This window comes from Corvus moneduloides, chromosome 9, assembly GCF_009650955.1.
Source record: "Corvus moneduloides isolate bCorMon1 chromosome 9, bCorMon1.pri, whole genome shotgun sequence".
Taxonomy (NCBI): Eukaryota; Metazoa; Chordata; class Aves; order Passeriformes; family Corvidae; genus Corvus; species Corvus moneduloides.
The window spans coordinates 8,037,028-8,055,051 of NC_045484.1; the positions used below are offsets into that span (position 1 = coordinate 8,037,028).

Below are 18,024 nucleotides of genomic sequence, written 5' to 3' on the forward strand. Positions count from 1 at the left end.
GAGGCCGCGCCGCGCCCCGAGGCTGCGCTCCGGGGCGGCTCCGGGGTGGGCGGCGGGCGCGCGGCCCTCGGGCGGCGCGGCGGGGAGCGGGGCCGGCCCCGAGCGCGGCTCCATCCGGGCACCGCGCGGGGGGCGCGGCCCCATCCGGGTCCCGGCGATGCTGTCGGGGCGCGGCGGGCGGGGCTGGCGCCGGAGACTCGGAGCGCCGGCGGCCCGAGCGGGACGGCCCTGCCCGCCCCCCGCGCCCGCAGCGGCCCGGCCGCCGCTCTGTGTCCCCAGTGCCTCCCCTGCCCATCGCCCGGCGGCCCCCGGGGCTGCGGCACCGCCCGGCCCCGCCTGGGCCGCGGCCTCGCAGGCAAGTGGCGCTCCCCGGGGTGCGGGGGGAGCGGGGCGCGGGGTCCCTGGGCCAGCCCCGGGGGGCCCCAGGGCCGTGCGGGGAATGCGGAGAGGCCAAAGGGGCAGCTCTGGAGGGCACCTGGGCGTGAGGGGCCCGCGGGGCGTTCGCGGGCGTGTCTGTGGCGTTACGCGGCTCCCCCGTCACGCGTGTTTATCGTCTTTATGGAGACTGACAGCTGCGATCAAAGCTCTTCGGGTATCCGCTTTAGGTGCTTCTACCTCCTAATTCTGTGCTACGTCAGCTAAGCTGCCTTTGCCCCCCCAGTCAGTACATTTTTTTTTAAGCAGACAGGCTCTTGCAAATTCTGCGGTAGAAATGGGTGGGCAGGTGTGTGGTTCATATAGTCGGGTATCTGCTGTGCTGCCATCGTGCATCACTCCATTGATGATTTGGGAAGCGTTCTCTTGGCATCCCAGTTGACATAGAGGTGCTTATTTTCCGAAGTATGAGAGCTATGTTATCAGAGCTGTGCTGCAGCACAGGCCTGTTTTGTTACAACCTCCGTGTGATGGTTGTGGTCTCTCTGCTCAATTAACTAGGAGATGTTCCTTATAGTGTTCAGTTTAATGCTTATACAGAATTTAGAGAGCAGAGGAGGAAAATGCAGTTCGTTGTAGAATGAAGTATATGTAGTTTCGAAGTATTTGAAGGCGATTTGAAATGTTGTCTTTAAAATGTTAATGCTGGTTTTTTTGTCATAGAAGGTCACACTTTTTCAAAGTTTAATTCCATGGGATTTCACTGCAAAGTTTGATTCGTTGTTAACATAGCAGTTAAATTTAAGAGCTTGAGTTAGAATTTGTAGTTCTGTTGAAGCTTTGTACTTAATGTGTTGGTTTTTTTTTTTTCATCCGTTCACAAAACTTGTAAGACCTTTTATTTCTTAGGAGAGCTAAGGCAAGTTAGAAAAAAAGCCATAGAAATCAACGAAGATCAGCTTAAAGAACTGAACATAAAGATATTGACTTATCAGTGCTGTATAGACAATTTCAGAGCAGTCAAAGCCGTATATTACTTATAAATTTATATGGCGGTTGAAATATTGTGGGTTTTCTCTTTCATTAATAATGGTGAACAACTGTGGAGTTTAGCTTAGCATTTTTTGTTATAAAACTCCTCATCTGGGACTTCTAAGGCTTTTCACATTGCTGTTTGCATTCCCATAGCACAAAAGTTGGAAATGCTTATGGAGCCAGAATATTGTTGATGAATCCTCCACAGCTGTTTTAAATTTAAGTTCCCTGCTGCAGCTCAGCAGGTGACGAGTAGGCTTATAGTAGAGCATGTGTTAAGTGAGCATTTGCATTTATCTATTTGTTAGGGTGAAAGGTGTCTCTGTTGTACAGGTGTTAAAGGAAGAAAATAAGCTTGAGGTCTGGGCAGAGGAGAGGAACTGGTGCAAGGGAGGGAATAGCTTTGGGAGCTTGTGAGGCTGGGATGTAATACAGGGTTAGAAATGGCCAACATGACTCGAGCAGCTCAGCTGTGAATAAGCGCTTTTCCAGTAGCTCCTGGTGAAGTGTAAATCTGATACTTTTGCCGTGACTGTTCCATAGTGAGATTGGTGGTTTCCGTCAGCTATAGCAGATTTCAAAAGTAATTTTTAAAATATTTTAAAGAACTCACAATTTGTGTTAGGCAGTTTTTGGAAATCGTAAGGGCATCTGGGCTTGTAGCTCATAGTATATTCCTAAGAAAGCAAATTAAAGAGCTAAATGTCAGAAAAACTATTTGCAACTCTCTTTTCTATTACGGGTCTGTGTCACAAGCATATGGATGGAGGCACATGCCTCTTTCCGGTGTTGTGAGTGCATGAATAGCCTGGTCCGTGCAAAAGTAAACATAAAAATTATCCATTGTTAATATCCATAAGAGTTTTCCCATTTGTCTGATTTTAATGTAGTAATATTTATTATAGTAGGAGTATGAAAGCTACAGCAAGGAATTATTCTAAATATTTTATATACATGGAGATCTTGTTGTTCATGAGTGATCCTTTATGCTTCCCATTCTTATTTTTCCTTCAGGATAATGGTGTTTCTCAGTATCTTTCATGTACCATTTTTTTTCTGGTAAATAAATGGATGCTTACTGTGATTTCGGAATTTTTTGTTTGAGTTTTCTGTGTTTATTATGAAACATTCCCGACTGTTTAATAAAATGAGCTAATGGAACTGTATTGAAATAAAATGTATTTAGACATGAAAAGGTCCTGATGTGGTATTCATGCATGGGGAATACCAGCCTTGTTATCTTCAGTGTATTTGCATGCTTCAGATGTCAGGGAAAAAGCCTGCTCAACCATGATGTGTATTTAAATAGGTTTGGCAGGAAACATGGTTAGAATATATAATTTCAGCTGAGCACTGATGGTCTAAATAATACAATGAAAGATATTTCTTAGTTAATTTTCAACTTAAGCCTGCTTTCTTAAACCAGGTGTCATCATACAGCTTCTATTTTTATGATTTTATGAGTTTGTAGAATGTAATGGGAGCACTGATGATTGTTGTTTAATTCTGGATGCAGATCAATGCAGATATGGAAAGCAGAGGAAAGGTGCATTTCTGATCACTTGCAGAAAAAGGGAAAAATTCTCTGTCAAAGAAGTAGGGAAGTTGTTTGTAGATCAAAGTGTTGCTTACCTAAACTGAGGGGAAAAACCCCTCTGTCTACATTAGTGACATTTATTTTGCTATCTTATCCTGGTAAATGGAGCAAAAAGGCTTTTATTTGTCTTCTGAACAAGAAAAGAGTCAAAAGTAGATATCTGCAATACTTGAAAATTGTTTAGTGGATTTCTTTGAAATGTAATTTGTGTGTGCTCAGACTTTAGTCCCTGTATTTTAAGATTTATATGGAGTTTGAGGGAGTGGATTATTGGTGCTGCCTTTTTGGTTTTCCGTAGGAGCTCTTGGTGCTATTTAGTGTATTTTTATTGTTTGGTGAGAACTGAGTAAACTAAATTTATTGTTGTGCTATTAATGTTTTGGAGGTAGTGATGATGAGGAATTTCCTTACCCTTACCCTGCTGATTTCGTTTCACCTGCTTTTGCTTTATTTTAAATGTCATGGCTTGAATTTTACTGTGCTGGATGTTCTCCGAGTAAGAGCAGTGGTGTTGCGTTACAAATACTACAGCTGAACTCTCTTGCAGTAAATAGAAAGACCTGAATTATTGTGATTTTTTGTGCTGATTTTTGCTTCTTAACTTCGAATGTAAAGCAGTACAGAATCTGTGTTTTCTTGGATCTCACTTGGAGCGGCAGACTATTTGAGCCCGAGGCAAAGATAATTTGTTCTTGAGCTACTCAGTTGTTAAAAAGCTGTTGTCTAGGCCTCACTGAAACCCACCATACATAAACTCTCACAGAGTCTTCCGACTAAACAGTTTCTCAGTATCTTAGTTCTTCATTTTAGCCTTGTTTTTCTTCAGTTGGTCGGTATTAGCGATTCTTCAGCAAAATAGAGCAGGGCAAGATCTGAATTTTGAGCCATTTAGTGTGCACTGTAAAAATTTACGTGAGAAAGTGATGTAATATATTAGTGGCAAAAGGCTATAACACCAGGTGGTTTTTGTCTGCCACTTACTGGGGGTTAAGTAGTTTCTGAGTTGATTTTTGTCGTTATCATAACTCAGAGAGATTTCTGTTACTTTTCCTCTAAATGACAGGATTATAGCACACTTGGAGTACGCTCTGATTAAATTTATGAAAGAGGACTTAAGATTATAGACAAGATGTATTTACTTTGCCAAACGAGCAGTCAACAGTAGTTGTTAATAGAATGTGTTATTCTTGCAGCAGACCCCTGGAAGTCTAAGGGATGGAGGCGGAGGAGAGCCGAGCGCAGGTGCCGGGCGCGGCGCCGGAGCCCGGCTGTGCCAGCGGTGCCGGCTGGCCCCTCACCGACAGCGCCCGGCTGCAGCACTTCCTGTGCTTCGGCTCCGAGGGCGGCGCTTACCACGTCAAGGAGCAGAAGCTGGGCTTTGAAAACGCCGAAGCTTTGCTAAGGCTGATTGAAGAGGGCAGAGGCTGCGAAGTTGTTGAAGAAATAAAAGCATTTAGTCAAGAAGGCAGAGCAGCAAGACAGGAGCCCCTGCTCTTTGCCCTCGCAGTTTGCTCGCAGTGTTCTGATGCCAAAACAAAACAAGCGGCGTTTAAAGCTGTCCCCGAGGTGTGTTGCATACCAACCCATCTCTTTACTTTCATCCAGTTTAAAAAAGATCTGAAGGAGGGCATGAAATGTGGCATGTGGGGCCGTGCTCTGAGGAAAGCTGTTGCAGATTGGTACAATGGAAAGAATGGCATGGCTCTTGCTTTAGCAGTTACAAAATATAAGCAAAGAAGTGGTTGGTCTCATAAAGATCTTCTGAGGTTGTCCCACCTAAAACCTGCCAGTGAAGGTAATAAATTTTTATTTACCTGAAAATACTGTGTTTTAAACCTTTTATATTTACTGTGGAAGTATTTTGGAAACCCAAATACCATTGTAGGTGAATTCTTAGTGAGGATATCCTGTAAATTGCATCTTAAAAATGTGGGTGTTCATATCAGAAATAGACCTGTTTATCTTCAAGGTAAACAGAATTTGTTCCTTCTTTTCTTCCATATGCCAAGAGAAGATAAAATAACCCAATTCCCTCATTATGTTCCTATTTGCTTACAAATTATGAAATAACACTTTTTCATTATGTGGGAAGATCTGTTGGCTTCAAATCTTAGAATAATAGAATGGTTTGAGTTGGGAGGGACCATGAACATGATCCATTTCCAACCCCCCTACCATGGGCAGGGACACCTTCCACTAGACCAGGCTGCTCAGAGCTCCATCCAGCCTGGCCTTGAACACTTCCAGGGATGGGCAATCCACAGCTTCTCTGGGCAATGTAGGAAATACATAAAGCTCCTTAATTCTAAGGAGATTAATACAGTAATTAAAAGTACTGCTCTAAATTGTGTGTGGCTGACCTTTTCAACAGGTGTTTGGCAGGTCTGAGAATGAAACCTGCAAATTCATTTGCATGCTAGAATGATAAATGCCAGTGTACAGATGGTAATCCTGCTTGAGAAATGGTTTTCTTTTTCATCAGGAATTGCTATAGTCACTAAATATATTACCAAGGGATGGAAAGATGTCCAAGAAGCTTATAAAGAGAAAGCAGTTTCTGCTGAGACTGAAAAGCTCTTGAAGTATCTGGAGGCTGTGGAGAAAGTAAAACGCACAAAAGATGAACTGGAAGTCATTCACTTGATAGAGGAATATGGTCTAGTTAGAGAGCATCTCCTGACAAACCATCTGAAATCTAAAGAGGTAGGTAAACTTCCTTACCTTTGAATTCTCCATAGAGTGATGCTGTTCAGAGTCTTGAGTCTAGATTTCTTTAAAAAGTAGCCCTTATGCTATTTTTCAAGTTGTTTACCCAAATAGTTAAATAATTAAGATCTTAATATAATTTGTACATTTATTTAAAAATACATTTATTCAATGTATAGATGCCAGGTCTTGCAGTTTGAGAATCTCATCTTTCTGTGTTTCCCTTCTCTTTCTTTCATCATAGGTTTGGAAGGCATTGCTCAAGGAGATGCCTGTTTCTGTATTGTTGAGAAATTTAGGAAAGCTGACAGCAAATTCAGTGCTTGAGCCACGAGGTTCAGAAGTGGCAATAGTATGTGAAAAACTGAGAAATGAGAAACTGCTAAAAAAGGTAAGGACTTCTTTTTAATCAGTGCCAGCCTTTGTGGAGTTTCATTTTTAATTTTTAGTTTATTCTTTTTAAAAACTGCAGTTTAATGCCTGCAACATTATTTTAAAACTTCTGTTTATAATTTTTCATTTGATTCCCCACCTGCTTTCTGAAACTTTCTGATAAATTAAGTGTATTGGCAGCTATTGGATCTTTTCTTAAATGACAGCTGTGGCCAGCTTTGCTTGTTGGGTTCATCAATTCTTCTGAGTCTTGTAATTTTTAAGTGAGTTAAGAAAATAGCATAGCAGCTGAGGGGAAAAACAAGATGGGCAAGGAGACTTTCCTCTTTTCTGATTGCTTTATTGTCCATCAGAATGCTAGGAAAGTAAGAGGGAAAAGAGAATTCCCCAGAGAGAGAATAAAAATTTCAGGGATTTAGTCAAAAGTAGAGAGGACAAGTGTCTTGACGAGCAGTTTTGTGAGTTGGGAAAATGAAAATCAGGGCACTTAAATTCTTCAGCACCAGAGCTGAATTGAGCACAACAACAGAAGTCCTTTTTTCCCCATCCTACTGCAATTCCCTTTCTCTGGTTTCTTCCTTAATCATACTGGAGGCATGGAGAAGGGAGAGCAAAGATCATGGTGCAATACCTTGATGGAAGATAGACAACAGGCATTCAGATTTTCTGAGTTTTGCTGCTGGCAGTGGTTAAGGACTGCAAACTCCCCTTTAAGATAAAGATAACAAAATGTTGATAAAGTTATGTAAGTTAAGTTCATATATGGAAAGAAAAAAAAATTGTTTGGAGTGTTCTATAGAATGAGAAAAATGAATGCTATGTTCCAAAAATAATTTCTTGTCCAGTGTTACTGTATCTGGTATAAAACTAGTTTTAAGTTGGTTCTTTTCCGTGCTCAGCTCCTTTCTCTTCAGTTGGGCAGGGACTTTCTCTTACTGGAAGCCTGTGATGGAAAACAGCACTGGACAATCATAGAGCTGCCAAATTTTACCAGAATTATGGTGATGGCATCACATTTGGTGTTAACTGGAGGATTCTTGAGAGGGAATGAGGTCCATTGTCAGTAACCCACAAGTATCAGTTAATCCAACAGCTGTGTAAAGACTGCATGAACTCTTCAGATTTAACAAATTTAAAGTAACCATATACTAAACCAGAGATTTTTTTGTAGTAGGAACTTACTTTCACATTTAGTTTGTTACTTTTTTTTTAAGGAGGTTAAATTTTCATATCCATATTTTTGATTTCTACCTGTAGGGTAGAATACATCCATTCCATATTTTGGTTGCATTAGAAACTTATAAAGCTGGACATGGAAGCAGAGGGAAGCTTTGGTGGCGTCCTGATGAAGACATTTTAGGAGCTTTGGATGCCTCATTTTACAAAGCTTTCAAGGTAATAATAGTTCTCCTATTTGTTAAGCTTTTTAAGAGTTCGGTGTTTTCTGAAAACTTACCAAGAACGATTCCTGTGTTGGGTAACAATTCTGAAACTTTGGTAACAGCACTGTCCTGACATTACCCAGAAAGAGTAAAAAATGCCCACTTCAGGACTGAAAGCAGCAGAAGAAATTAATATATAAATGATGTGTCCCTGTTACATTTTTGTCTTTTATTCTTTCAGACAGTTGAACCAACAGGAAAACGCTTTGTAATTGCAGTTGATGTCAGTGCATCAATGACACAAAAGGTTTTGGGCAGTGTGCTCAATGCCAGCACAGTTGCAGCAGTAATGTGTATGGTGAGGCTTTCAATTTCTTATTTATAACTGTTTTCAGCTTGCATTGCTTTTTTGATACGAAAGTGCTCTACAGCTGGTTAGGCATCAAGGGGAAACTTAGATATAACAGTTTTTGGGCACAGTGACCTTGTGTCTCATTGCTGAAAGCTACTGGCAACCACATTTGGAAAGATCAGTTTGAAGTTGGTTTCTGTTGTAAATCAAAGTGGTCAGGGCAGCTTTTTCACTTACCTTAGTCATAATAAAATGGCTTACTGTACGTAAAAAGTGCATACACACATCTTAATTTTTTCAGAAGCGTTCACAGAATAATACAGGCTAGATGAAGAAATATTGGGATAATTCTTGTGTCTGTTTGAGTTATCGATGTGGCCTTTATTCACAATCACTTTCCCCTCAATTTAGTATTCTAAAACTTCTTGGGTTGTATTCTTGTATTGCAGAGGAGTTGAGCTTTTGTTGGTATTTAGAAATGCTCAAGGTTTATGTCAGAGAGGAGGAAAGAAAAATAGAAATATCTTTAGTTACAGTAATTAGAGCAGTCGTTCAGCTCTTTTTGCAGTGTTTATTTGCAGTAATATTACAGAATTTTTAAAGTGTAGAGTGCACCATTAGTGTTTATGAGGAGCCATGGTGACTTAAATACGAAAGCATTTGTCATGCTGTGTGTTTGGTAGGGAATGGCTCAGTTTAGACATTAAAAATTCGGAGGAATATAACTGAATTATTTTTGTCTCTCTCTTTCTCAGGTTGTAGCACGGACTGAGAAGGATTCCCACATTGTTGCCTTTTCACATGAAATGGTCCCTTGTCCAGTGACAGCTGACATGAGCTTACCTCAAGTTTTAGTGAAAATGTATGAAGTATGTAAAAAAAAAAAAGTCTCAGCAGTTACACTGTATTTTCTTTGTAATCAATTCTACTGCCTTGTTTAATCTGTATCTCTCTAGTAAAAGATTGGATTTTTTTTTTTTTGGTGCAGTTGATTTAGAGAAAGCCCAGCAAATGTTATTATTTCATTTGCTGGATATTAAACATTGCAATTTAGAATGGCAGTGCTAGGTCACATGAGTTAGCTTGAAAAGAATATTTAAAAAACTCAAACAAAAAAAAAACCCTGGAGAAACTAAGATAAAATGACCAAGTTTAACAAAAAAAGTCTTCATGTAGTAACACATGGTTGAACGTGAAGCTTACATCAAAAGTAATTTTTCCATGGTTTGTTAATTTCTGTATTAATGTGTTCCATGTATATTTATTTTTGTCTCTTTAAGATTCCAGTGGGTACCACTGACTGTTCCCTTCCAATGATATGGGCTCAAAAAACTCAGACAGCTGCTGATGTCTTCATTGTATTTACTGATAACGAGACCTTTGATGGGAATACTCCTCCTGCAATGGCCCTTAGAGAGTACAGAGAGGTAAACATGCTTCTGACTGTTTATGATTAGTAAATACTGTACAAAATAAGTGCCAGCTCTAAAAATCTTTTAGAGATTGGACTTTTTGTGGCCTTCTTCAGTAAATAATTATATATTGTTTAAAACTGCTCAATTCTGCCTTTAGGCAGAATTAGTACACATATTGCACTAATTGTGCATATTTAAAACCACAGAATTGCTGAAAGGATTTGTAATTAGCCTCCCCTGCTCGGTGTGCTGCAATGTCCATGAAACTTTGTTACTCAGGGACTGTATGAATTTCTGCATCCTATATATAATTGATGGAATACGTTTTTATAGTTTTTACAGACTGAAGTTTGACTCTCAGAGCTAAATTTAACTTTGATGTTTGCAGTAGATATCAAAAAGTTTCAATGAAGTAATGAAGACAAGTGTCACTAGGATGATGTGACAGTATCTTGTGAGGAAAGCCCATTGTCTTTTAAAGGGACTGCTCCAAGCTGTACAGCTGCATACTTTTAAATAGAACAAAGAAAAATACCTTCTCCAAGCACATTGCTATTGGAAACTCTTAGTTATTCAGCAAACAATCCTTTATGCTTTAAAGAAACTATTTTTTAAACTACCAAAAATGCATTTGTCAGGCATTGGTGTATGGACTTTTATCTTTACATAGTTTCCACCCAGTTGAAATGAATACCAAAAGTCTTTAATTTGGTTTCCTTAGCTGAGGTTAGCTGCCATCCCAGTGTTGACAGGCATCCTGCATTTCTGTTCTGGCATTCCTCGTTTCTGTCAGTACAGCTCTTCAGACAGCGGCTTATACAAGCGAGATTTGGCCCTCTGGCCTGTTTAAGTTACTGCATATGTGCACATGTTTCACTCTATATGTATTTTCTGATATTTTTTGCTGTCCTTCCTCTAGAAAATGGGTATTCCTGCTAAGCTGATTGTTTGTGGAATGACCTCCCACGGTTTTACGATGGCGGACCCGGATGACAGAGGCATGTTGGATATCTGCGGCTTTGATACAGGAGCTTTGGATGTCATTCGAAACTTCACTTTGGATTTGATTTAAGTTTTTTAGGCATCTGCTCTTCCCAGTGGGTCCATTGCTGGCAACAGACTTCACCCTGGCAAATATACTTTATTAGCATATGGCATATTGTATACATATCAGAATGTTACGGGAGGTGGTGGCACGTCAAGCATCTCTGACTAGAGCTTCTCATTAAGGTGTTTGTAAGGTTGAACAGAACTTCAGTCCCATGCAAATCTAACAGATTCAGAGAAACTCAGCGCTTGTATCTCTAGTGTCAAACTAACTGTCAGTAGCCAGTGATCCCCCTGCCATTGGAGGTGGCAGCCACACGTCACCACTGTCACCTTGGCGCCGTGCAGAAACACCCTGCGCATTTGGACACTCCTGGTGATGGCTGGCAGTGCAGTCACATCGCCCTTCAGAGTCCTGCAGCACAGCTGGCAGCCCAGCTCCATGCCCTTCACAAAGGCATCGCCACTCTTCAGCCACCCTCCTTGTCACCACCATGCTCATTTTCCCAAGGCAGTTGGTTTTTTCCTATACACGCACTCAAAACTCTTGTTGGACTTAATTCCCTGACTGGCCTGGGCTCTGCGTGAGCTGGAGCTCCACAGAGCATCATCCCTTGTGTGATATCCACAGTGATTGTGCTCTGAGTCCTGCGGGCCAGCAACAGCCAGTCTGGATCTGTCCCAGGGAGCAAACAGGACCCCCTGTTACGATGGGATGATGGCAGGAGCACAGTGTACTTTACAAACCCTTGGTCCCCAAGCTTCACCCAAGTCTTCCTGGCAAGCCTGCCCTGCACCACATGGATCACCCCATCTCTGTTGTCCTCAAGTTCCACAGCATCTCCTGCCTTGAAGAGAAGGGTGGCTTTGCCTGGGCTCAAGGAAGACACCGCTACAGCAAACATTTCATGTCACCATGCTGGACCCTGCTCTTGCTCTCCACCAGTGCTGGAGTCAGCCCAGACACCAGCTTGGCCACATCCAGCTGTTCAGCAGGGTACATGAAGAGGGCCATGATGTTGTCCAACTCGTGAACTTTGGAGTTCTTGTGCTGCAGGTACCCTTGCTTCAGCAGCAGGCCCAGCACCTGCTGAGGACATGCTGCCTTCATCAGCCACAGGAGCTGGTGTTGGACTGCAGGATGGCCACTTCTTGTCCCCCAGGACTTCAGCAGCAGCAGAGAGACCGGTGGTGCCAGGAAGCAGATGGATCACCTCCAGAGCCCTGAGCACCACCTTGAAGTCATTGAGGAGGCTGTAGAGGAAGCTGAGGAGCCCCAGAGGCCAGACTTGGGCCTTACAGGTTGAGAGAATGCCTGGCAAACAATCATGAAAGGATGTTACAGATGCAGGAACAGCTGTCCCCCTGTGCTGAAAGATGAGCCAGTGGGGAAGAAGACTGGCTTGATTGAATGGGGAGATGTCACTGGAACTCAGGGAAAAAAGACCTTTGGAAGAAGGGGCAGGCTGCTCTTGAGGACTACAAGGATGTTGCTAGCTTACGCAGGAAGCTTAGAAAAGTGAAACCCCAGCTAGAAATTATTTTGGCCACTGCCGTAGTAAATAACAAAACGTATTTTTACAAATCCATCATCAACAAAAGGAGGGCCAAGGAGAGAATCTTCATCCTTTATTGCATGTGAGGGGAAGCATTGCCACAAAGGATGAGAAAAAGGCTGAGTACTTGATGCCGTCTTTGTCTCAGTCTTTAATAGTCAGACCAGTTGTCCTTGGGAAGAGAGGGACAAGGAGCAAAATGAAGTCCCTGTAATTCAGGAGGAAACAGTGATCTACTGCTCCACTTAAATGCTCACAGGACTGTAGGGCCAGATGGAATCCACCCAAGCCACTCTCCACCACTTATCATCAATCCTGGCTAACCAGGTCTCAAGATGAGTGGAGGTTGGCCAGTGTGACACCCATTGAGCAGAAGGGCTGGAAGGAGGATCCAGAAAACCACAGGCCTGTCAGCCTGACCTTGGTGCCAGGGAAGGTTATGGAACAGATGATCTTGATCACACAGCACATGCAGGACAGCCAGGGATCAGGCCCAGCCAGCACGGGTTTATGAAAGGCAGGTTCTGCCTGACCAACCTGATCTTCTGTGAATGGTGACCTCCCTAGTGGATGAGGGAAAGGCTGTGGATGTGGTCTACATCATGGATTTCAGCAAGTCCTTGGACACTTGCTCACAGCATTCCCCTGAAGAAGCTAGGAGCCCGTGGCTTGGACAGGTGCACTGTTTGCTGGCTAAAAGCCTGGCTGGATGGCTGGGCCCAGAGTGTGGCACTGAGTCACATCCTGCTGCTGGCCGGTCATAAGTGGTGCTCCCTGGCGCTCACTGTTGGGGCCAGTCCTGTTCAGTATCTTTATGGCTGATCTGGACAAGGGGATCGAGGGCACCCTCAGTCAGTTTGCAGGTGACACCAGGTTGAGCCAAAGAGTTGATCTGCTGGAGGGCAGGACGGCTCTGCAGAGGGATCTGGACAGCCTGGATCCATGAGCCAAGGCCAAGTGTATGAGGCTCAACAAGGCCAAGTGCTGGGTCCTTCCTTTGGGTCACAACCACCCCATGCAGTGCTCCAGGCTGGGGCAGAGAGGCTGGGAAGCTGCCCAGTGGAAAAGGACCTGGAGGTGCTGGTCAAGAGTGGGCAAGCAAGAGCCAGCTGTGCCCAGGTGGGCAAGAAGGCCAAGGGCATCCTGGCCTGGATCAGGAATAGTGTGGCAGCAGGCCCAGGGCAGGGATTGTTCCTCCTGTACTGGGCATTGGTGAGGCTGAACCTCAAATCCTTTTTGCAGCCAAGCATTGGAACAGGCTGCCCAGGGTGGTGGTGGAATCATCATCCCTGGAAGTGTTCCAAAACCACGTTGATGTGGTGCTTAGGGACATGGCTCAGCGGTGGACCTGGCAGTGTTGGGTTGATGGTTGGACTTGATCTTAAAAGCTCTTTTCCAACCATCATGATTTTGTGATTTTTGTTACCTTTTTGTGAAGGGAAAACAAGAAAAGCAGATGAGGAATCTCTTTTTTTATTTTTCCTGTTGCACACAATTTAAAATAACAGAAGTTTGCTAAAAGTGGTTACAGGGTTACATAGTATATAATTTAATTTCATTTATAGTAGATTATAAATATGGAGAGATTTTTAATTTCCCCCGTTGCTGTGGAATGCTTATTTGCAAGTATAAATTCATGAGTTACTTCTAAAATGGGGCTGGAAACAAATGGGCTTAGTATGTTTAATAATGGCAATTTAACAGCAACTTCATTGAGAGGGAATTTTCTTTGGGCTTTTTTAAATCTTTGTATTTTAAGTGTTACTAATGTTCAGTGGTTTCCGTGGTTACAGTTAAAAGCTACAAAAGTTGTTTTTTCTGGTGTGTGTTGAGACCATGTGACTGTGATACAGTGTAAAAGTTACCCAGGGACATTTTATACTGATAAAACTGAAAGTGCAAGAGCTCATGCTAATCTTTTTCTCTCTGGATTATCATCTGGATTTTCAGGAGGAAATACCTCTTTAGATAAATTGAGGGGCAGTTTCTGCACAATACAGTTTCAAAAGCACTAGTTTAGAATTCAAATGCTTTACAGGAAGTTCTAAAAACTGTTTTTAGTAGAAAAAGGCCTTGGAAATGACTGGGATGTCACATTCAGTCCTTGTCACAACTTCAAGAAGCATCAGCACACTTTCAGTGAGCAAGACCAACAAGTGCATGTGTCTTGGCCTGCTCACCGAAGCTGAGTGGGAACAACCAGAAACAAAAAGCTATTTTTTTTTTTCCTTTTTTCAGAAGAATGTATTCCGTGACTCAGAAACAATCTTCCTAACAGGAGAGTATTTCATTTTTAAAAATCTTTTTGTAGATTAGTGTTACTTCTGATTTCATAAATTAATTCAAGCTAACATATTTCAAAACTACCTCCAGTTTATAGTGACCAATTCTTAAAAACTTTTATGAACTGTACAGTTGCCTCCTTCATGTTCACAAAATCTTGTTTAGGAAGTGATTGAAACTGGATTCTTCATTCTTTATTTTTAGTCTGATAGTAAGAGTGTGACAAGGAGAAAGACAGTGAGTATTCTACCACTTTGGAACAGAAATTGATAGCAATTTGTGTGTACATGTATTTAATTCTGTGTTTTATATATGTGTGTATAGGGGGGAAGTTAAAAGATCTCTTTAGTAGATCATTCTTAAAACATTAGAAAGGTTTTTTAGTGATGCTTTTACGACTTTCTCTAAAACAGATGTATGTCAGCCTCTTTTATGCTAAAGCTGGCTGTTTTAAACAGTGAATTTGATGTTAATTTGAAAATAATTATGATTTATAAAAATGCCACGTTTACCCATAGTGGTGAATGACATGTAAGACCATATTTTTCTGCCTAAAACCCGAGCTTTTAAATGTAAAATGGAAGTTCCTACTATACTTTTGGTACTTGTAACACTTTTCATTATGCCTCATTCCTATCGATTATAAATTCAAAGCTTGCATTCTGTAGCAGGGATATCTCTTTTGGTGCTAAAATAGGATGTTACATGTTACTGAAGGTATTCTGCTACTTACGCTCTCCCTTAATGCATGATCAATGCAGTGAGGGAAGCCTTTCCTGACATTAAAGCAGGGTTTAAAAAACTGCTGGGTAGAGTGTTGCCTTTCAGCCAACATGAATGTATCACTCCTGAATTAATCACTGCTCTGACAGAATGCTTGGAGGACACAGGACTGCCACCAGCTCCTCAGGTGACTTCTAGAGCAAACCAAGTGTTCCTACGAAGGCTGAGACATAGCACTTTTGAGTTTGGAAAAAGAAAATCAGCCATTTCTCTTGAAAAATTGCGCATCATTTTTAGGGTCTAAGCAAAACACCATGAATATGGGGAGTAAACTCATTTGCTCAATACATGTTAATTATTTCAAGTAAATGCACTGATGTTTGGGGGTTGGGTTTGGTAGTAATGTGTTTTAAATGACACAATAGTCAAACATCTGATTAGGTGTTTCCTTCTAAGCTAGAGATGTTGAAAATAACTGATAGATGAGCATCTTTTGCAAGTACTTTTTCTTATTTGGAGTAGTATTTGTGAAGTAATAGGAAATATTTTGGACTAAATATAAAATGAAAACTTAAAACAGGTGTTTCAAGTAACTTTCAAGTAAACGTATTGCAAATAAAAATTAGAGTAGTTACTAACAGATCGAATGAATGGTTATAGTGGTGTTGCATCGTTGGAAGCAGTCCAGTTTAAAATGCAATTCCTTGAACTAGAGTGTGGAAGTGAAGATGAACTTTTCAGTAGGACTAATAGAATTTGTAGCTCCCTGTATCTGTTGACACTGGATAGCTGTGACCAGTGATAAAAGGTGGTCATCCCTGCTGGGGTACAGAATGTGCTCCTAAACATTTATAGTATCTCTGGGCTAAAGACCTTGTTAGAAATAGGATGTTCTCAGTGGTTCGTGCGATGTAAAAGCAGCACTGATGAGACCATGTTGTCATCTGCTCCTCCTTCAAGATTTGCGCAGAGAGGGGAAACTGAAGTAAATGCTGACAGCTGAAATTTTATAGTATGTGGACCTTTCTGGGGGTTTCTTTCTGGTTTTGTCATTCTCTTCCAGTAAGGGGCATAGAAGAATGATGCTGCATATTCCTTGTCCATAGACTGGATCGTTTTTATCTGCCCATACACTGAATTTTAGGGGACAGCATGACTCATTTGCCATAACATGCATTTGTCCTGTTTCTAGTCTTTAGATATTAAACTGATAATTTCCAAAACACTACCTAGACATGTAAAGAGGCAATAATTACTGGAATGCTTCAAAAATAATAAAAAACGTGAGCTAAGATAAAGTTGCTAAGATTAAGCTTTAGTTCAGTGTACAATAAACTACCTACCCTTTCACCAAAAAGGAGACTTTCAAATTAATAGTGGTCTTTGCATTGGAAGAACACTGACTGGAAAAGCAGAAAAGGGGCTATAATTGTGCACTGCAGTTTATCAGTAAACATTGAGCAGGGAGAAGTTTAAAGCTAGTTAGTTTTATTCAAAATACTGAATAAAAATAAGTCTAAATGCAGAGTGCAACTGTAGACCAGGCAAATGCAGGTTTCCTGATACCTAACAGAGTTAACTGGTTTCAGTTTGACTGCCATTTCACTGTGACCCGCTTGACAGTTCTGGAGCATTAGACTTTTCTGTCTAAGGCCCTAATGTTCAGGCACTTTACCTTTAAGAAAGAAGAAAAGCATGTCGTGGCTGGAAGCACAGAAGAGGTGAAACATTCTTCTGTAAGGAATGACCATCAAAGGTCAGGTTTCTTCATGGAGGAGACACAATCGACAATGTGGAGAGGGCAGGAGGCTCTCGAGTTTTTAAAAATAATGCAGTGAGCACATCAGCATTGTGTAATAAATTCAGTAATGACAATAATAATTTTGCCAAGAAATAGAATTTCATGTCAGGAATTTTAGACCTGGAGCAAGGAGTAGGAGAGTTCGAGGTGCTTGTAGAATTCAGTCCTCTGTGTTTCAAAAAAGAGAAATCTAAAGGTAGGTGTAGCTCTGAGGTCAGCAGGGCCAGTCTAAATGCCCACTGTGTGAGGGCTGCTAATAACTGGCACAAAAATACCTTGCTGCTTAAAACCACTGTTAAACAATAAATCTTAAGGGGGTTTATGTTCTTTTACATTGCTGTTGATAACTGGTGCCCATAAATGGGTATGGCTTTAAAAGGCTATTCAACAAAGTACATATTCTTGGCTTAAAAATACACCAGCAGTTTGGGAACTGTGTTTTAATAATGGCTCTGTCTGTAGAAACACTATGAAATATTTGTCTGCATTGCAAATGCTGCTTAACCCTGTCCCAAGCTCATAGCCACCATAACAGAAGCTTTAGTTTTGGTTCCATTTCTTTTTTGTTTCTTCTTCTTTTGCTTTACCCTTTTCTCTGTTAGTGTTGGGGATTTTTCTCCTTTTCCATCTTGTCACCTCAGGCCTATACTTGAATCTTTTTTCACAAGCTCTCATCCATTCCTTTTTTTTTTTGTTTGTTTTTTTGCCTCTGTTCTTCTGCCTTCTTGCTATCACTGAGTGTGCTCACTTAGCTCCCTGCATCAGGACTGATGGTATAGTATTTATCTTAACTTTTTAAAAAATGAACATTTTTTTTCTTTTCTTTAATTATATAAATCTCATACCAAAAATCTAATTTTCTGTATCTGTCAGATTTTTGGCAAAGCACTGTGTAAAAATCAGTGACAAAAGTATACTATATTTATTTACAAAAATCCAACATCTGCCCGTGAATGGCTTTATTTGAAAAAAGTAGCCTCTTAAAACTGGCTTTTCAAACTGGCTTTTCAAGTGTAAAGTTTATTTCTAGAATTAGTTCAGTGATTTGAAACTGTCATAGGTTAGCAAGCATAGTCCCGGAAGGGACGTCCTTGCTAAGGGGTGCTTACAGTTTCCTCTGGGAACTGATTGAACCTATCAGCCGGCCAGTTTGAATATGGACAAGTCTCTAAGCCACTTAAAGTTGTGATCACCTCTGTGATCCACATTTAAGAATAGGCAAACTCCCCCTCCAAGCTCTCTCTCGTTTCCGGCACTGGGGCAGGTGGCTGCGGGCCCCGTGTGGGGCCAGCGGGCCCGGCCAGGCCCTGCTTGGGCCAGGCCGGGCCGGGCCACGGCCATCCTGAAGCCATGGACCTG

At 41.6% G+C, this 18,024-nt stretch overlaps 1 protein-coding gene across 3 annotated transcripts; it reads left to right on the forward strand.

Annotated features, from left to right (window-relative positions):
- Positions 1-259: 259 nt before the first annotated feature.
- Positions 260-17,637, forward strand: RO60 (Ro60, Y RNA binding protein). Of its 3 annotated transcripts, XM_032118146.1 has the most exons (9): positions 260-355; positions 4,201-4,802; positions 5,490-5,710; positions 5,958-6,104; positions 7,364-7,501; positions 7,730-7,846; positions 8,596-8,709; positions 9,121-9,267; positions 10,175-17,637. In XM_032118146.1, exons 2-9 carry the CDS (start codon positions 4,223-4,225, stop codon positions 10,325-10,327), a joined length of 1,617 nt encoding a protein of 538 aa, XP_031974037.1. In that variant the 5' UTR covers positions 260-355; positions 4,201-4,222; the 3' UTR covers positions 10,328-17,637. The 3 variants fall into 3 exon arrangements, with proteins under 3 accessions (XP_031974037.1, XP_031974038.1, XP_031974039.1); XM_032118147.1 differs by lacking the exon at positions 10,175-17,637 and having other exon boundaries at positions 261-355; positions 8,596-8,702; positions 9,121-9,257; XM_032118148.1 differs by lacking the exon at positions 260-355 and having other exon boundaries at positions 4,418-4,573.
- The last annotated feature ends 387 nt before the right edge of the window (positions 17,638-18,024 follow it).